The 21,503-nt window shown below is 43.9% G+C and overlaps 1 protein-coding gene across 1 annotated transcript in view; it reads right to left on the reverse strand.

Annotated features, from left to right (window-relative positions):
• Positions 1 to 19,167, reverse strand: part of LRRC1 (leucine rich repeat containing 1) — a 990,271-nt gene extending 971,104 nt beyond the window's left edge. The window contains exon 1 of the mRNA XM_044063772.1: positions 19,017 to 19,167. Within this exon, the coding sequence (XP_043919707.1) occupies positions 19,017 to 19,167 (151 nt within the window). The remainder of the gene's footprint in view (positions 1 to 19,016) is intronic.
• Positions 19,168 to 21,503: the final 2,336 nt, after the last annotated feature.

Genomic DNA, 21,503 nt, shown 5'->3' on the forward strand with positions numbered 1-21,503 from the left:
TAGCATGAAGAAATCTGGGGAGCAGAAGACAATATCAGCCTTTCAGTAGACAGAGGCCAACAGACCACCATAACAAGACAAGAGAAAACAAAACTATACTGTTTAAATGGCACCTTCAGCGGTGTCTATGATGGAAATCATACCCAAGAAAAATTGATAAGAAGACCTGAAGTTCTTCTACAATCTTTGCTATACCAAAGGCCATTCACATTTCTACTGAATGAGTCCCAGTAATTCTTCAAAGGTGAGACTACAATGGTAGGCAGGACGGTTAGATTTAGTTTTGTTTTCAAGGGCTGATTCCTCCAAAGGGCAGTTTACCGCAGATGACCTCTACAACCAAACATGCAACATCCTGCACCTGAATGGGTATAGAGAAGCAAGCACTAAGTGTTCAGGGGGCCACCAGCAACACATCAGAGGAGGAGTCCGAAAGCAGATGAGAAAATCTACAATATTTGGGGTGGAGGACTGCAGAGAAGGTCAAAACTGTGCCTGATGCCACAGTGGTAAGCCCATCTCAGTTGAACAATAGACAAAGTATACAGAGCTGATAATGGAGCTCAAAGACACACACAAGGAACAGCTGGCTGGAAATTGCTTCTACTGCAAGATCAGAGGAAAGCAATGCAAGGGATGGTACCTGGGTCACTGTCATCATGGCTAATAACAGATAATATCATCTGGTAAAATCATACCAGATTCAACATCAGAAAGGGCATTAACTCATTCCCTCCAGTAGAGCTCTTTTCAGTGTGTACCTTTAACTCCTAGTGGGCATGGCTTCAGCATTTAAAAATTGAAGTCATCACCTTACATTTTTAACAAATACCCATTGACAGAGGTCATATATAATATACAATTGTGTTTGCTATCATGTAATCTTCAAGATAAAATTTTCCAATACCTTGCATGTAACATGGTTTTGGAATTATTAATGCAAATATGAACAGGCGATATTTGACGCCTAGAGGGGCAGTAGGGTGTAACTGCAGAAACGCCCGAGACGTCACTCAAATGAGTTAGAGACCTAAAGTAGTCCAGTCCAGATGTATAGGAATCCATCAGTGAACCTGACATCAGAGTACACGGTATCATTGTGTAAGACAGAAGCCGATCTGTGCTGTGGCAAACAAAAATATAAAAAGCACGCTAATGTCAGGTGTATAATCCACAAAAAAAATAAACATATCTAGATGAGGGAATCAATACAAGTCAGGAGGAAGGAAGCAGTCACAACTAAAGCTATCTTTGGTAATGGGGATGGAGACGGCAGACAAATTGTTATAACTGATCTGAGACTGAAGAACAGAATGAGACTGCAACAGAGAACTATTGCTGTAAAATGTTTCGAGTACTGTGCAGAAGACAAGGATGCAACCTGAAAAAAGGTAACTTGAAATGATGAATTGGGGACTAGCATCAGAGTAGAAAACTTGATACACAAAAAACCCTTGGACCTCAGGGAGAACAGAATCAGGGTCTGTGGGAACTGGGTCTGCCATAAAAAAGTGGAACTTTCAGAACCATCAACAGGGCTGGGAAAAGCCGGGTAATCTGAGGGGTAGGTAGAGACCTAGAGGATCATAATTTTTATAAGACAGGATTCACATTCTTAAAGGTGTGAAGGCTCTGCCAAAGTTACCCAGTTTGCAGTGCTTATCCTTCGAATAACTTGTTCTGTCACTGGACTTAACTTTATATTTCATGTGCCTAATCTGTAGCAACAATATGTAAATTTTGCAAGGCTGTTTTTACTTGGCATCTCATATTTGCATAAAATGAGGGAAAATTTGAGCAGCTTTATTAGACATAGGTCCTAAGAAGACTATACATAAAGTATTATGTCATCTATTATATTTATTTTATTATATTATATTATATTTATTTACCCGCGGTGGTGGTGCTGCAGTAGCGTTGTCGCCTCACAGTAAGAAGCTGTCTGGTTCGAATCTCAGCTAGAGAGTCTTCTGCGTTGAGACATGCGTGAATGGGCGTACCTTCATTGAAGGTTGTGCATCAGGCCTGGCAAGCCGGTACATAAAAATCAACTGCCAATCATTAGCAGACGGGAGTTCCACTGTGGCGACTGCTAACCGGGAAAAGCCGAAAGACACAAACAAACATTATATTATATTTATTTTATTATTTATTAATTATTACATTATATCAGTGGGAGCCTCTGGGGAGGTCTCGGAAAAGCAGGGGGCATCCTTTGGGGCTACCCGAGGTTCTGGGTCTCTACGCTGTTTTTACTTAGTTTGTTAGTTACTTTGTTTGTTTGATGGATCGGCTCCGAAACCCATCAGTCAAGAATGAACGGCAAAATTGAACAACTTCACATCTATTTTTTATTTTGAAGTATGATACATTGGCACCTAAGGGTTTGAACAAGGAATGCACCTGGAAAGGCCTTTTAAATTTAATGATTTTACTGGATAATTATTTTATTCGTATTAATTGATTTGATTATTTAATGGAGTATTCTTTTGTGTTTAACTCCCAGAAGGCTGTTTAGCCGAGCCGCTACAGTGGTGTGCTGTGTATCGTGTTACTACTGACAATAAATTTTATTATTTTCGGTGTAGTTCGCTTTGTCACTGGTTTTGTTGTATTTTAATTAAAGAAGAAGAGTTGGTCACTCTGTCTGAACTCAAATGCTGAACATAAGTATCCCGTGGATCTCCAAGCAGTGAAGACGATGATCTTCAGTTTGCGACTGGCAGTAGATGGATGGACTGGTTTTAGCCTGGTTTCTGTCACAGCTGTGGGGATGACAGATGGGTTGGTTAAGAACCCCCCCCCCGCCCTTACAAAAGGACAGGTATGGCACTATGAAAGGAATAAGAAGGTTTGGCAGTTAAGTGCAGGGAATTAAGACTATGAGAGGTTAACAAGTGGCTTTGTTGTGTGCAGGGTTAGATTCTCTTAGCTTTTGTTTGCCTACTGTGTGACCTTGAGCAAGTCACTCAACCAGACAGTCCTTTGAAGTAATAGGAAAACAGGGCTAGGCTCCTCAATGGTCACCCTGCACCACCAGCCAAATAACTACCAATGAATCTAAAGGCTTGAAGCTTCAACATCCTCTCAGTGGATACAACTCTACTTAGGAAAAGAGTATTCCATGACAGGTACTTCAGGTCTCCCTTCAATAACAGTCCAGATGGCAGTCTTGTAAGGTTCTCTAGGAAAGAAGTACAACTCCTAAAGATGTAGTGGTTCTTTGATTGACAGTCTTGGGTAACAAAGTGCCTTTGAGGAAGGCTTTGCTGACCTTCACTAGTGGCGAAGAAGGTCATGTGCTGACAGTCATGAAACTTAGAAATGGCTGCCATATGAGCCTTCATGGTAGAACAGCTAAAGTCGGATTCAAACAGATCTGCCAAGCATTATAGAACATTGTTCATAGGTTCATAGGTTTATACTAGGCTATCTGCCCTAAGGCATTTATAAGCCTAGCCCAAATTTTTGTGGCTTACGCCACCCCTTATATGAAAGAATACTGTGCCCATTAGTTTGTTGTGCCTCTGTCCAGCAGTGACACAGAGATGATTCCCGGGATAAACCTACGATCTCCCATCCACAGGTCAAGATTTCTCTTGAACAGAGCCAGCGAGGTGCTCTGCCTCACATGGACCGGGATTTTATTCCACAGCATAGGGAGTCTCTGAGTGATAAATCTATCCCTCCAGCATGTCCTATTTATATCCGTGCTAAGGTTTAAGTCACTTGCTCTAGTGGATTTGGATTTTTTGAGGTGGAGCATGTCCATTAATTCCGGGTTGGACATGGCCTTGTATGTCAGGCACATGTCACCTCTGAGCAGACGGTATGCAACTGAATAGAGCTGGAGTTTCTGCAATCTGGCAGCATATGACAGATTTTGGAGTCCCTTTATCCTTTTGGTGAGGAACTTTTGGGGTCTCTCCAATTGCTGCAGATGTCGGGTGCGATACATCCCGAATGGGGCATTGTACTCTATCATTGGTCTGATAAGTGAAGAGTACAGGGGAACAATGACCTCACTAGATCTGGATGTGAATCCCTTCATGATCAGGTGGGCAATGTAGAAGGTCTTTCTAACCACTTTAGCAACGTGAGTGTCAAAAGAAAGGCCACTGTCAACCTGGGTCCCCAGGTCCCTGATGACCTCTTCTGTGCTTAGTGGATTGCCACCTATATGGTAGCTTAGGGTTACCTTGTTTTTCACGAAGGGTATGACTATGCATTTTTTGGCGTTTAACTTCAGGCCATGGCTCTGGCACCAGCTATCTGTTTCCGTGAGTCCCTTCTGAAGGATATCCGTGTCCGATGCACTTTCCACTATGGCGCCCAGTTTGCAGTCGTCTGCAAACTTTGTCAGCCAAAGTCCTCCCATGTTGGCCTGTACTTCTGAGAAGTAGATGCCGAACAATAGGGGGCCAAGGACCGAGCCCTGTGGGACACCGCTTGTGACCGGCTTGGAGTCTGACATAGCGCCAGCAACTCTAACCCTGTGGGTTCTGTCCTTAAGCCAGTTTGCAACCCATCTTGTGACATATGGGTTTACATTTAAGCTGGTAAGTTTTTCTACAATACCCGAGTGGGGTATTGTGTCAAGGCCTTGCAAGGTCAAGGTAGGCTGTATGGACTGCCTTTCCCTCATCAATGGCCTTGGTGACTGTTTCGAAGAAGTCGACCAAGTTCAAAAGGCATGATCTGCCCTTGACGAAGCCAAACTGGGTCGGGTCCAATGTCTGCAAGTCCCCTATATCTTTGTTTATGAGCTCCATTATGATCCTCTCCACAGCTTTGCAGACTAGACTTAAGCTTATGGGGCGGTAATTACCAGGGTCCGTAGAGGCACCGCCTTTGTGGAGTGGGACCACAGTTGCCGTACGCCACTCCTTGGGCACGTATCCTGTGGTAAGGCTGAGATTAAACAGCTGCCTTATGTGCGGGTTTAATTCCTCATTTAGCTCGTGTAGCACACAGCCGGGGACACCATCCGGTCCCATTGATGCTGTGTTTTTAGCTTTAGAGAGAGCAGCTTTCACCTGCGCATTTGAGATGTCTGGGAGGCTACACTCTGCTGGGATAGTTATCTCTCCTTTAGGGGGGGAGAGGGGGGTGAAGTTTGCACTGAACCTGTCTGCCAGTATGTTGGCAATGTCTGTGGGTTCAGTGATTTTTGTAACATTTTGGACTAATTCTAAGCATATCTGGGAGTTTCCACCCAGGTTCCTAACATAGCTGAAAAAGGCCTTATGATTGTCCTTTGAATCCATGGCAATTGTCAAGTGGTACTGTCGGGAGGAAACCATACTGATAGCTTGACAGCACTGATGTGTGGTTGGGGATGGCCAGATTCTCTGTAATCTATAATGCAGAATTGGAGAAAACAGACAAGTACTTTGTTGGGGGTTCTACCTTATACTTCTCTTGTTTTGGTTACTTGATTTAACATGTTATCAAGAAAGATGAAATATAACTGTGGGAGGCAAACCCTCTATAAAGAGGGGCACAAGAAGTGCCTTTTCAGTTCAAGTACAGATCATAAATCACCACAGTGCGATATTTGCCAGACCATTGTGTTAAAGACCCTGAGCAGTAGTCTGCAGTCTTTATCCATTTGGAAAATCCAACATCTGAGGCTGTAAGTTCAGGGAACCATGGCTTCTGATTCCTCCCACTCAAACATTCAACTGCTTACTAAAAAGAAGTTGAAAAAACTATGTTTAGAAACTTCTGCAGACATCTCCATAGGGTTGAAGAACCAGAGGATGGTCCAGTTGAGAACCTGCTCCCTCTGTTGTGACACAGGGCTAGATATCTACATATCTGTAGAGTCTGAGCCTATGTCTGCTGCAGACAAGGGGAAGCCACAGTTAAGTATTTCTGATGGGCCTGGGAGATTCCTCAGATTTAGGAATTCCCTGGTTCTCTTACTGAGGTCGGGCTAGGTTCAGAACTTCCTAAGCTTGTTAGGGCTGAAGTTTCTCTTGTGAAAAGGCAAAAGACCATGCATGTGGTCCCTGCTGCAAAGGACCCCTATAAAGAATGGAAGGATTTCACTCAGGGTATTTTAAGGCTCTAATTGCCTTTAAATGTCCACAGGGTTAGTCTGTTCCTTCACCTGCTGCTTTCACTTCAACTCCTAACAGACGTCCGACTTGTGATTCTTCTGATATGGAAGAATAACTGGATTCTGGGGAAGAGTCCCTAAGCTTACTCTTCCCAAATCCATTCCCCTATTGCCTTGGAATAAGATAAGGAGGATACTCTTCTCTCAATTTCTCTACTGAAGAGCTATACTTTGAGGACATTATTTTTAAAATGGTTGAGCATTTTCTGTGGGAAGGACTCAAAAGTCTGAGGTTCAGAAAAGATATTATGACTTTGCAATGGACTCCCCCAAGTCTTTTACAGTACCTGTTATGTTAGAAACCATCCTTGATACTTTTACTCCTGCTTCACAGGCTCTGGAGCCTCAGCCCCCTGGTCCTAAAAAGCCTAACAGGTTTTACAAAGTCCCATAGGTTCAAAAAATCCTGTACAAAAAAATCCTTCTGACACTGCAGATATTTCCCTTTCTGCTGATAAACCTTTTTTCTAAGTCCAAGTTTTTGCCTTCTGATAAGGACATTGGAAATATGTTGAGGTACTTATAAGAAGATGCATACCTCTGCCTCCTTAGCCTTCAGACCCATATGACCAGGTATGTCCTAGCTCTACTGTCCAAGCTTAGGGGTGTTTTGGTTAACATGCCTGAATCAGACTGAATCCTCTGTCATTTCCTTTTTGGGTTCTTCTTCAAAGGCTGCTCACCATTCCATCAAATGCAACTGTGATGCTACTGATGCCTCTTCTAGGGAGGCTGCATCAGGGTCAGCTGTCAGGAGGTATTTCTGGCTCAGATTACAATCTCTCCCTGAAGATAATAAGGCCATGTTGCTACTCTCACATGGACACTATGACTCTGTTTGGCTCTGCTGCTGTAGACCTCCTTAAAACCTTATACGATAAAAGAAGGATATGTAGAACCATAAGCAAGCTCTCAACTATACCCAAATTTCAAAGAACTAGCCATCTAAGTCTCCCTCTGTGTGGAGACATCCTAAACAACCCTCTGAGGGTAAAGACCTTCCAAGAGCGTTTTCAGAGAGGTCTGTTCGGGATTCTAGAGAACAGCAGTCTTCCTTCCCTAACACATCTGCCTCCGACAGTCTTCACTTCTCTGCCCCTCAGATTCTTTCTTACAGGTTAGCTCTGTCCTTTCAAGTTTGATAACACATCACCACAGATTCTTGGATTCTTTCAGTCATCCAAAATATTTTTCATGACTTGGAAGTGTCCTTCCATCTATTTTCAAGGATACCTCAGCCCCCTCCTTGCCAGTTGCTTTATTTTCTTCCCTTTCTTCAGGATCTTTTGGCTCAATGGACTATTCAGCCCCAGAGGGGCAAAGGAATCTATTAAAGAATGTTTTTGTTGCTAGAAAAGAAGGCTCCTGGATACCCATTACAGACTTCTCCTTTCTCAACGCACTTTTAAAAGTCCCTTCTCTCAAAATGTTGACTCTTCAGTCACCATTTACTCTGCTGTTTCTCCAGGCCTTCCTGGAATCTGTAGACCTGAAAGATGCCCATCTCCACATTCCTATTCACCCTCTCAACTACTTAAGGCTCTCGGTTTCTTCCTCACAATATCAACTCTCTACTTTGCATTTTGGTGTTTCTACAGCTCCGAGGGTTTTATCCCCAAAGTGTCTTGCCCTAGTCATAGCTTTTTGCAGACCCCATAGTGTTCAGCTATTTCCCTAGCTCTACAACCTTCTTATTCAAACCCCTTCTCAGCAGCTTCTTCTACAGGATCTCAACATTACCTTTCTCCCTCTTTATAGTGTGGGTTTCACTCTCAGTCTCAAAAAGTCTATTCTGACTCCCTCACAGGGATGCAGAATCCAGACCCCATCAATGTTGGCTTTTCATTCTCCACATACAGTCCTCTCTCTTATAGCATTCTTCCATTCTCTTCTTCCTTTACAGGTGGTATCTGCAAGAGATTCTTTGACCCCTGGGTTTTACGGCCTCCACATGAGGAAGTTTCAGTGGTATCTCAAGACAATTTGACTGCAGCACTGTCATCCTCTGGACTTTCCCATCCCTCTCCTGCCTTGCCTCAGACAGGAGCTCATGGTGAACTCATCAAATTTCTCTGAATCCAGGTCTAACCTTTTCTGGTTCCTTTCCCCACTCAGGAGCTGTTTACTGACTCTTCAGACCTTGGTTGGGGAACTTTTAAATCTTTAGACTTTGCATTATCGCTGGATTCTAGGTCCGCTCAAGATTTTTTTCAGAAACCATCACTGCCATTTGATACATTAGCAGAAAGAGGGTTCAAAGTCTTACCTTTTTTGCACACTGGCCATCCTGACCTCAGATTTTGCTATCCAGCATCATTTGGCTCTTTAGGCAATTTATATTCCCTCAGAGCACAACCTGGTGGCAGACAATCTGAGCAGGTTCAGACAGATCCTCACAAGTGGATGTTTCACAGGAAGATTTTCCTGGACATTGTCCACTGGTGGGATAATCCTCAAGTAGAACTTTTTGCCTCCCTTCTGAACATGCAACTTCTCAAGGTCTGTTCCAGAGTGCCAAGTCCTGTGGCTTGGAGAGTGGGTGCCATGTCTTTCTTGGAAAGGGATGTTCGTGTATGCACCCCCTCCCACCCCGTTGCAAAGGGTATTACAAGAGATCATGGGGAACAGGTCTAAAATCTTGGGGACTCCCTTTTGGCACAGGTAATACTGGTTTTCCCTTCTATTTCACCTGGTCAGAGGCAATCAACAAAAGTTACCTCACAGGATTTGTCCCACAGGACACGGCTCTTACCATAATCTTCTCACTCACCCTACAGTTGGACTCTCTGGGTTATAGGGTTTTTACTACTTTTCAACACCAGTTTTCAGAAGATGTGCTTTGAGTTCTGCAGGAGGCCAGAAACTCACTACTACAAAATCTGTTGCTAAATGGAAAATATTTTCTATTTGGTGTCACAAACATGAACAGGACCATCTGCTGGTAGGCATTCCTACTGTTCCTTCTTATTTACGAAGGTTGGTCACTTTTGGGATGACATACTAACCTGTTAAAGCTCATTTGTCAGCAACTTCTTGTCTATCTTTATATCCATCCCTTATCCCTAGATTTCAGGTTAATCAGTTTCTGAAAGATGTTCAGCTCCTACTTCTTGAGACCTTAATTTTGTTCTTTTAAAGTTAACTCTGCTACCTTTTGAACCAGCACCAACTTCTATTATGCAGGTGTGTATCTGGAAGACTGTTTTGTTGGTGGCCTAACTTCTGCCAAAACTGTCTCTGAACTTCAGGCTCTTTCTTTCCCTCCCCTCAAAACAGCAGTGAGAGGGTTCTACATTCTTTGGATTTGCAAAGGCAGCTCAGACATTATTCAGACAAGACTAAGGATATCAGAAAATATGAGCAACTTTTGTTTCCTTCAGGACAAGAAATTAGGTTTAGCCGTTTCTAAGCAGACAATCTTCTCTTGGATCTTTGAAACAATTTCCTATTGTTTTCAAGGCAAGCAGCATCCCTTTACTTTATGTGCTCATTCTACTAGGGTGGTGACCTCTTTTAGAGATTTTTCAAGGGTCTTGTTGCTCAACCAATTTTGAAAGTTACTTGGTCTTCTATGGATACTTCGAAGCACTACAACTACTGTTGTTTCTATGGCTAAGGCAGGTTTTTGCCAGTTTCATCCTCCATGGGTTTTTGGAAGGTTCTTGTGTTGCTTCCTGCTCCCTCCTTCTTCAATAGCTTTAGTATTCTCCCTTTGATAAACACTACAACAGCAATAAGGAAGGACATAGAACAGTTGTATCCTATTTTCCACTAATGCAGTATTCCATCACACCTTCCCTTCTTGTTGTTCAAGTTCTACTTGCTCTCTGGCTAAGGTGGCCCTTATTTCTCTCTTTTCTGGGTATACATGCTCTTACGGTTTTCCTGATTGTCTTTGTTCTCCTGGAGCAATTCAGTTCTGAGAATTTAGGTTCATAGGTGTACACTAGGTTAATAACCACTGGGGCCTTTATAAGCCTAGTCAGGCATCCCAATTGTTTCCCGCAAGCTGGTGCACCTTACAGGTTATTTAAAGGGGTATGTGTAAGCTACAAGGTTTACAGGCTGCCTCTGTGTATAAGACACAAGTGCGAGATCTGGGATGTGTATCCAATTTCCCATCCACTGGTCAAGGTTTCTCTTGAATAGGGGTTAGGGAAGAGGTCTACTTCATATGGATGGGAAGCCTGTTCCAGAGAAGGGGACTTTCCTGAGACGCATACCCGTCCATCCAATGTGCCATATTTAAGCCTCAGGCAAAGTTGAAATCCCTACATGGGGTAATTCTGATGCTATTTGTTTTGCGGATTTCAAAAGATCCAGAGTGGCATCAGACTATGCCTTGTATGCCAGGCATAAATCTCTTAACAGTCTGTAGGAAGCACAGTACAGAGATAGGGATTTGAGGCGATCTGCATAGGACATTCTGCTTCTGCCTGGTTTGGCTTTTTGTGAGGAAGCTATGTGGAAGTTCCAGTTGCTACATGTGCAATGTCAGGGGCAATGTACTCAGTGATGGCCCTGAGGGCCAACTACAGTGGCATGAGGAGTTCCTTGTACCTAGATGCCACACCCTTGGGTACAAGTTGAATAATATGGAATGATTTCCTAACTACATTAGACACGTTTGGTTAAAAGCCATGTTACTATCTACACAGATTAAGAATGCTGTGCCAGCCAATTGAAATGGCAGATGGGCAAGAATGCCTACCATGAAGTTCAAGAGCGATATAAGGAATGGGTTCCTAAACAGGACAGACAGGGGATGAAGACTGAGCATTCCATAAACAATTGCTTGTCAGTGTAAAACCCCCATCCTGCCTCCCATATTCTCATCATATACAGACAGTGCTGACATATGCAGCATGACCAGAGAACAGACCAAAATGCCTGCGGTAGGTCAGATCAACCTGAAGACTGACCCACAAGGGTGATGTCACGTACCACTCTGCTCAAACTGAAAACCTTATCAACCTGAAGTTATATGCCCGATAACTAAATAGCTTCCTAGTAGACTCCATCACTGCAAAGTCCCTCCAGTATCAAGTCCTGTAGAGCAAGGTGACTTCATCATTTGGCAGGTCAGAAGTGAAGCTGACAATCTCCAAGTCATGGGGGTAGACCCTTAGCTAGGACAGAAGTTTTTCCTACAATGCAAAGTTCTTTAGGGCCTTAAACCATACTTCTCAGCCAGAGAAAGGTGACAAAAATCAGTTTTGGTCTTTTTTCCCTGAATTTTGCAATAAGGCATGGAATCAGCAGAAATGACAAAGGCATACAGGAACCTCTTGCACCAAAGAACACAGAATGCAGCCACTGCTACTCCCCCTCACCCTGCGACACTAAGAACAGGGGAAGGCTGATGCTCTCCTGGGTCGCAGAAAGGTCAGTGTCTGAACTACCCAATTCCAGGACATCATGAACTGGCACAGTTTATGAAAATGTAGTTTAAGGAGAGGAGTGGAAGCCCATCTCAGAACACTTAAAAGCCAGTCAACTTCAATGGAAATATGAATCATTGAGAAAAGAATGTCACTGTCTATGGTCCAGTGCCAAATAGCTTTTCCACAAAGGGGAAATTAACCTTATCCCCTACAGCCCTGCTTCCCATCATTTGTTTAGATACCACAGAATGCATGCACTGGCTTTTGGCCCATATGAAGAGATGCCTCAGAAGTGGTAGTTTCACCAAGGTCATATGGTCTAGAAGCACTGCCATAGCCCCTTCTCTACAGGACCATGGTCTTCACACAATGTGGGAGCCTAGGTGGTCTCTCAAGAGCAAGCAAAGCATTCATCATAAACCAATTATACTGGCTTTGCTACAAAGGAAATAATTACCTCAGATTGCTGCAGACTGTCCACCCTTCCAGGGCCCACCAAGAAGAGCTGAACACACGCAGAATGTGTATAGGCATTTAGTGACCCAAACATTTCCAACAAGTCAGTCAACTGCAATGCCTGCATCCTCATAGAAGCAGACAGCATCATGAAGACTGTGGCAGTTTCAAGCTCAGAAGGCACAGCAGAATCTGGGCAAAACCCTGTGATGAATCCTCAACTAAGAAGTCAGAGCTGTGACTTCCGACCCCTAACAAAAGGGTAGGAACCACCTACAATGGGAAACATCCAACTCCACTCTGATAAAATACTTAATTTTATCAGAACAGGAATCAGGAAGAATTTTTCCAACTTACTACAATCCCTAGAGACCACATTCACAAATGCCTAAAAATGGTCAGCCTTCAGAGAATCACTGGACAGAGCCATAGGATGCCAGTCACCCAGGTACAGAACATCACAAAATAAGAAGTTATGTACCTACCATAACGTTCCATGTTAGTTGTCTTCTCTCGCCTTGATGGGTTCTGATGGGGTTCGGGCGATCCCCCCAAATCGGCACTCACACTCTAGAGTCTTTCGAGAGTCTTACGAAAGCCCTCGGCCATATGATGCAAGGCGGTGGTACAGAGATCTCGCTTGATGACAAAGAGTACTCAGTACACTAAGCACTAAAACCAAAGAAAGAAAGGAAGAAAGAAAGAAGAAGCATAAGGAATGAGATGTTGGTCTTCAGCAGCATAACAGTTTCTTATAACAAAGGCTTGTGTAGCCCAGGGGAAGGAGGGAAAGGAGAAAGCAGAAGAGACAACTAACATGGATCTATGGTAACGCTATGGTGGTGGTACCAGCATAAATGTTTAATGTTATTCTTGCATTTTATCTGCATTCTTGCGGGGCCAGCCCCAGCACCTCTACCTGGGTAGGCCTAATGGAAATGGAACAAACTGGACTGTAGAGCAGAGGCCAAGTCCAAATTGTAATAAGTCCAAATTGTAAATTGTGGGTCAAAGTGTGAAATGGTGTGGCCCAAGCTGCGGCTTGCTGCAAAGGAAGGAAGCCTAGCTAGCTTGAAAAGCTGTAAGCATTTTCCCAGTTGATGTTGAATTTTTTTAGCTTGCCTCGTTGTCCTGTTTTCATAAAGTACCTGCAGACAAGAATTGGATCTGAACCCAAGAACTTAGAAACAGGCAGGCCTTTTAGGAAAGCGAAAGTATTTTTAAAAACAGTTGATTTGATTTTTTTTGTAAATGTCCAAATACTATCTAAGTTGACGGTGGACATGAAAGACAATGGTAGCTTTGTTCAGCTCTTAATGAATAGTTAGGAAAATAGGGAAATTCAATTATTGATCATAAATTGTTCTCAAATTGTTGTTTCAAAAAAGGTTGGGTTAGTCTTTTATGAATAGTTCTCAAGGTGAAAAATGGGGGCGGAAATCGAGGTGAGAGTCGCATGAAGCCAGAGGCATGAAGTGAGGACACAAAGTAGGTTCAGAGTCAATAAAGACTTTCAAGAAACAGAACAGAGGGAAGCTGAATCAGAAGAAAAAGATGTTTTAACGAAGAAGGAAGATAGGAGGATGATTGAGGATCCAAGGATGAGGTTGAGGCTTTTTAGGAAAGGGAGGTTAGAAGATTCCTGCCAAGAGCAGAGCCTAAGTGGGACATATGGGAATGATCTGAGAATTCACATGACATGAACATTGAGCAAGGAAGCAGAACTCTGAAATCTGGGAGAAAGAGGGACTCCGTACCAAGAATCGGAAAGAAGAGAAGGACCAATGAAAAGTAAAAGAATCAGGGAGAGTAAAAGAATCACAATAAGAGAAAAATTTTCAATATTCTTGTTTAAAGAGATTGGTAGAGGACGGGGTGGTAAGTAGAGAGAATGAACTAGATCACAGGAAGGAGATCAAAGGAGAAAAGGCTAAGGGAAGGAGAAGGGAGGAACCATGAGAAGACTGTGAGGTGGAGAGACAAGAAATCAAGCTCAGCACTGATATGACTGGGTCCATTCCTGGAGACTGCACCAAGATGCCACGCCGCACTGGAAAAACATGATGGAGGAGCGGAAAAAAATGCTTGTCGATTCTGGGAGGGTAATGAAACCATGGATTGGCCCTCAAATCTAGGCTTGAAGGAGGGGAGGGCAATCAAGAGGAAAGGAGAGGATCATAAAGGAAGTCCAGAGGGAAATCCCTGTCAGAGAAAAGAAGAGATGGCTGGACAGAGGAAGAGAGAGAACAGTCTGGATGGCATTTGCTTGGGAAGTAAGTAGCAAAAGATGTCATGACTATATCTCTATTCCAGAAAAAATCTTCCCGCTATAGATTAAGCCATGACCACCACTCGGCCTAGGCTGTGAGACCTCTTCTGTCCGGCTTGCAAGGTTGGTTTGGTTTCCCAGGGATATCGTTGCTACCAAACCGATGAGAGGATCTCGCCCAGGTCTGAGCAGATACACAAGGTAGGACCATTCTGCCAGTATTGCCATTGACAGGCCAAATCTGTGGTGACCGCTTGTCTGTGGGTGATCGCAATTGTCCCACAATTGTCTTGTCGTTGAAGGCGTGCAACGTTTGCTGCCTAATCCTCATCTCCAGATCTCGGCAGCTGGAACCCAACCCTCGAACGGCTGCCACATCCCATGACAACCATCCTTATGGCTGCATGGACATCCCATCCGCCATCAGGGAGGATGAACCATGTGGCTATCGGGATGAGGGGTCACGGCACAAAAGTGCCTACGCGGATTGACCTGTGATCGGTTGATCCACCAAGCTGTGTCTCAGTCACCAGTCATGTCAGATGTAGAAGTTGCTGCATTGAAAGTTGCTGGTATCTGCATTGTGTGGAAATGTTACGTGTAGAACTGGTGGCCAATGTGTGAAGAGCACGGAAGAAGAAGAAGATTTTAGCCAAACTACCTGGCGGAAACTTTCAACTGGCTTTCAGTAATGGGACTGATTCTTGAAGGGACCTGACATGACTCTGATCTTCTGCCTGTAAGGGATCTGTAATTCCGAACCCCTGATTTAAGTTGAAGCCTCATGAAGGTGGGGTTGAAGTAAGCAGGGCTGATGGTTGATTGAGGTTTCGGGTTGAAGTAGATGCCCAAATATTGTGAGAAGGTCAGGAGTCAGTCGTTGATGATGTATGGACTGTGGCCTTGGACAAAGGTCTAGGGTGTACGGTCGAGATACGGAACACCTGAATCCTTGGGTGGTGGCTGACAGTCACAGGGAAACACGATGAGGCTGCCTGTAATGCCTGGGGCACTAGTGGGGCTGAAGTGAGACCATCGATGTGAAAGCTGAACACCCAGGCCGTTGGAGGAGAAATCTCCTGGAGCTGATGTGAATGACTGTCCCCAGCAGAGTTGAGAAATCTCCTCTCTATTGAGCACATCCTAGTTGTCCTTCACGCCTCCTGGCAATTGGTCTCCAAGATCCAGTTGTCCTTCTGTAAGAAGACAAGAATTGACTGAGTGAAGACTGCAATTGTCCAAAACAACCCTTCCTGTGTCTCCCGGTGAGTTTTGATCTAGTAAAAGTCTCCTTCTTCCTCTGGTAACTGGGAACCAAAAATCCTGGGAGTAGATTTTGGACCTTTTGCAGTAGTTTTGAGGCCGGGTGGTACATCTGCGGATTTTATGAGTTCTGACTTTCCTGGAAGGATATTGGAGGGAAGGACCTTTCAGGCGAAAATCTCTGTCTTGGAGACCCAAGGACAGACACCTGGGTACCCTTGTGATCTTCCCCGACTGCCTCCGGCAACACCTCGGGCTATCTGTGCCAGCTGAGGGAGAGAGTGCGCCCCCACAGGATCTGTTTCCCCTTGGGGAGACCCCGCACCCTCTAGGCCTCAGTCTTTTGGGGATCCTGCTGCCTCTAGGGGTAAACTGACCCTCCTTGCCCTCTGGTTCTAGGGCATTCTCTGGAAGACCTGCGTGACTTCAGAAAACGGAACCATTTTCCTACCCTTACCACTGACAGGATAAGGTCTAGAAGAGTGAAAAAATTACACACGTAGCATTCCCACCCGCCCTGTTCGCACTTCACCTGAACAAAAGGGGTTCATCCCAAACCAAGCTGAGCACCCATCAAAGGAGGCTTTGCATGTTCCCTATACCTGGATCCCGGCTTCCAGGCAAGCCCACAAGCCAAGAGCCACCCGCCTGCGCAGGAATTAATGGCTCAATCCCTTAGCAAGATCCATTAGCCGAGATATTGTGAGTCAAGCTCGGTGCCTACAGGTTCCCAGAGCTGCTACTGCTTAGGATCTTGAGCCAAGCACCCAGGTGATCTTGAACCATTTCCCCCAGCTCCTGGATGAGAGGAAGTAATAAAGCGGGCACACAGCAAATTCAGCCGAGCCGAAAGCATCCAAGTCGCTGAGGATGGTCCTGAGAGTCCTTAATTTCCTGGTGTATGGTCTCTAGAGATACTGCTAAAGGTCAGAAGGGGAGATAGTTATAGAGGCTGAAGGAACAGAACCATTAACCGCCCCCCAGCCCGCTCAGTAAGGTCATTGAGAGGGAAACAAGAGGTCTCTGGGAGACAACAGTGGAGGAACCATAAGAGCCCCAGTGGACCAAACCCGGTAACTGTGACTTAAGTTATCTGACCACCCTCTCTAGGTAGAAGACCCTCTCACTACTGACCCTTGAGGTCGGCTAGGTCATGAAGAGGACGACCTGGATGATTCTGGAGATCGCGAGCCGAGTTTAACCGAGGCAAAGTCGCCGAAAGCCAGAGCTTCCCCGGACGGCTCTCGCACCAACCGACTCGACCGTCTTGTCTGAGCCGAAGCCATCGGAAGCTCAAGCTATAGGATCCGGCCTCCAGAATAATGATTAGCGCCACCCGCTCAGGCTGACCCAAAGCCGGAGTCACATGCGTGTCAGCTCCGACCACCGGAGACGCGAAACCGCTGTTCGAGTCGACCGGCACACCGATGCCGGCCGTACCAATCGAGTCCGCATAATCAGGCGGCGGACGATAGAACCTCGTGAGCCCAAGTGGGCTCCTCGACGCGAAGACACAGAAGCCTGGGTTCCAGAGATAGCCATCGATGCGAACGAAGCTGAGCTAGCTGCCCGGCCAGAGAAGCCTGGGCCTTGGAAGACCACCGCCGCTTTGGATTTTATCACTTAGCCGGCACGCTCCCTCAAATTTGGCAGTTCTTTAAGCGACTTTTTGTTGCGTTTTCCTGACCTCTGAACCTCAGTCACACAACAGCAGCATTCTCTGGTGAAGAGAGTCACTTCTGGACTAAATGAGAAGTGCAGACAAACACTCAGTGCTTGAAACGCACCAGCACGTAGGTAAACTCACACACACAATACAGTCAGGTATTCCTAAAAAAGTTAAAACACAAACAACAAAAAATTAAAACAATTTTAAAAGTTTGACTAAATAATATTCCTATAACTAAAGCTCAGCAATACAAAAAACATAAATCAATAACAAGGTAAATAGAAAAACAAAATAGATGAAACCTAAAGGATTAATAATCAGAAAAGTAAATAAATTAAATATAGCTAATAATAGCTTAGTTTTTAAATATTAAAGGATTTAATATTGATGACCTGAATCACTAGCATGGGTTGGTTAAGGAGGACCTCATAATAAAAGGCAAATCTAGATCTGGGGTACTTAACCGCTTTGACAACTGCTTATCCTTTCTTCTATGTGGCTTTGTCCCCCAATGCCAGTACTTTAGTGAAGACTGTGACCACTGAGGAAAGTTCATCTGGCAAAACTTTCTACGCCATCAAAAGTAAGCCAATGGAGTAGCATGTGTAACACCAAATACTAATGCATCAAAAGACAACCATCACATCTGGAAACACTATCCATGGTCCTTATACCTGGAAATACAATCAAAAGCACACCATGTGATCCACAAAATGATCACCGTGTCTAATGATGTCCAGCAGTTATAAGCCTGCAAAAGAGGTGAATAATGCATCACATACCAGCATGGGAAATTAGTTACTAAAGCTGGAGTATGCACTACCTAAAGGTGGTGCAGCTTGTTGAGGCTTGCCCTAGACCTGGTGAAGGCTTCAGACCAAACTCCTTAACTGCCCACTTACAGGACTCAAGCTTCAACCATTTATCAAACATCTGCTTAACATATAGTCACCGAGATATAATCCCTAGTGTGGAAGGGCCAGACGAAGCCTCAAAGAATATGGCCTCCTGGCTCACTTTGGCAAAACGGCTGGACCATGGAAAACATTTAAAGATTCTGGATACTGCTGAATCATGAAGAGATGGCTCAGGAGAATAATCACAGAAAGATCAGACACGACACCTAAAGGCACTAATTATGGAAGAACTTTGACATATAGCCCATAACAACGGTGGAAGCCAAATTCTCACCTCCTCTGTCCACAATATCCTCAGCAAAGGCCAAGGACTGGTTCAGACTTGAAAACTCACAATACAAGGGTGAGGTCACCGTCATGAACTTCACATGTACTGCGAAGAAGTTCAGGCCAGGACCTAGCATCCTTATGCTTTTCCAAGACAAAATGTTCTAACATACACTTGATGAAGCTAGGACGACTCCCCATTAGTCTTGAAAGAAAGAGCTCTCAACCTCTATCACTGAGGACCAGCCAAGCAATTTTTCCCACCTCCACCGCAGCAGTTTCCAACACTGCTCTCTTCCCCATAAACGTACATCAATGACTGCACAAATCTTGACTGGCAATGTGATGGTAACATGGAGACATTATGCATGTAAACACAGGACATGCACAGCCAGGAGCTTGTCCTTGCTGTTGTTGACTGACACTAGCCAAAAAAAGATGGTCCTTTCAGACAAAGTTATGCAGTAAGCATGTTACATCACTGCAGGCACTGACTGGATGTTTAGACAGCCCTAAATATGGAATTTTGCTGAAAAATAATGTCCTGATTAGTGGGGAATACCCAACTGCGGACCCACTGCAAGAAATTTTAACGCAACAGCATAAAAACAAAACAGCAAAGTCCATTCTGAACTATCTGTAAGTTGAAAAAGTCACTCTGACTTACCATTACGTGATATGTCAAGTTCTACTAGTTGCATGAAATTTGCTATTTCAGGTGGAAGCCTCTGAATTTCATTATCACTAAGTCCAAGTTTTCTCAATTTCTCAAGATGGAAGAATGGCTGAAAAAGAAATTTCAAAGCAGTCAACATCATATAAGGTCATCAGCGATCACAAGAGATGAGCTATACACATTAGCCTCCAACCCAAGGGAAAAAAATTACTAGCCATTCTGAAAATATAATGTAACACTCAACATACCATAACAGAACATGAAGAGTTAGGTTTCTATGATAATCTTGCAGCTAATTCAACAGCTAGCACAATTTCAGAGCTCTAGCCCAAGAATGAAGCCCGTCATACTGTACTGTCATAATAAATTTATTGGCTTAAATGTAGTGCCATAGTAATTTTATGGGCTGAGACAGTGTCTATACAAGACCTTTATTTTTTCCTGAGGTGTGAGCTTTTGATGACACAGAGAGAGTGGAATTCCATTGAAGATTTTTGTGCTGTGTTTAAATGGTCATCACACTGAAAAAATACACAAACACCAAAATTAAGGTTCAAAAGAAAGTTTGGGTAGATGAATTACGTGTTGCACAAGGGGTAATAAAGTAAAACATGAAGGTTAGAGAGGTATTTAAACATCATAAGTTATATAAAAAGGTGGGTCTCAACAGGGGTGCTCTAGTCCATGTCCATGGCAGGAGATACTTGATAGACAGAGAGGAACTGAAACAAGTAACTGGGAATGCAGAGGTTACTTAGGAGATGAAGTATTTGAAAAGGAAGGCTTGTGGACCAGATGGATTCCTCATTGACATTTGGCAAGTTTACAATCTACTGTAAAAGTTTTATGGTCCAAATCTTTATCTGATGAATCAGGCAAATTAGCCAGTGACTGTGAACTTACCGGTCAACTTCTTCATGTAGAGCTATCAAAAGATATTGTTCTGATGAAGCTTTGCTCTTGAGAAGTGAATGTGCATTTTCCTTTGTAATTACAGTAGCTTTATCACAAACTTGACTCCACCTTATGGTTAAGGAAAGGTGCAATCACAAACAGGGCTCCAAACTCTGCTACAGTAAAACTGCAACACTCCTCAGCATCAACAATATGGTAGAAGGGTGAAGATGGGGATACTAAGACCAAGGGAATGACAAGAACCTTCAGACATTTCCATGTAAGCTGCTAGAATCAAGCAATGGTCCAGGTAGGGTTTACACACATGCCTTTGTTCAGCTAAAGGTAATTACTTGGGGGCTGGCACAATGATTAATGTTTACCTCACAAGCACAAGGTACAGAGAGTTTGATTTTCACCTCTGATAGAGGAAACTTGCTAGGTTTAAAATGTCGCACAATGGCAGCTACCCTAGTACTTGCCTATAAACCTACACACTTTAGCTAAGCTTTTGTTAAACATTCTGGGAGTAATGCACAAACAAAATGGTAAGGAAGTAAACTGGTAATGGAGAATTTGCTTTAAATCTTATAATCCTTTTGTGTGCCCTAACACCCGGAATGTAGAGAAAGGTATCCTTTATAGTCAGGATGATGAGAGATCTATAGATGAGAAAGAGGTAGAAGGCACTGCAAAATCAGCATTCCGAATTTTGGAACTTAAATTCAGCTTCGACAAATTTAATATAATTCTTCCAAGTCTCTTCTTTCCTTAAGATTAGAAAGGGCAGAGTTATCCTTTTGGTGCTCTATTGCTCCAGGCATGAGAAGATCTTATAGTAAAAGTAGAACCAAGTGCATCTGCTTTATGGAGGCAGGAGGGATTCACTACACTTGGGATCTCCTTAAAAACTTTTATTTATACTCTGTTCACCAGTTACGTCCCACCATGCCAATGGCCTCTTTAAGGGAAGCCCCAAAGTAGCAATCGTACTGACTAGGAGAAATTTGGCCAGGTATCGGGGAACTTCCCCTACTCTGGTTTGGTGAGAGTTGTCTCACTTTCATGGTGGTACTTCCGACTTCCATTCTGGGAGCAGTTGCAGCTCAGAGGAACAGGGAAAACAATGGTTGATAACACAACACTTGTAGCATGTAGTACAGATTTTTTAATGCAGGGTGATGAAATGAGAGTGGTGGATGTATCGGAAGGAACAATAGGTGATAAGTGTTTGGAGGATGTATGCAGGAAGAATGCAGTTGAACCTTCAAGATGGCAGTGCAGCTGTCAAGTAAGGATATCAGAAAGGCAGTCAAGCCTTCTGTAGAAGTAATTTCAGCTACAGGAGATGCTGATAATGCAAGGGGAGAGATGGTGAAGGTGATCAAACTTTCACAGGACACGGAGGAGTCATTCCAGCATAATTGTTTGGCGAGGAGAACAAGGGCTACAGTGGATGTATTGTTACAGCCCTCCAATCTGATGTGCTGCAGGATGATTACAAAATTTGATGGTACAAAGTAAGAGTGAGAGAGCTATATCGTGGGCATAAATACAAGATGAAGCAGTAAAAGATTTGTTGAA

This window comes from Protopterus annectens, chromosome 2.part2, assembly GCF_019279795.1.
Source record: "Protopterus annectens isolate FY-2018-M chromosome 2.part2, PAN1.0, whole genome shotgun sequence".
NCBI lineage: Eukaryota > Metazoa > Chordata > Ceratodontiformes > Protopteridae > Protopterus > Protopterus annectens.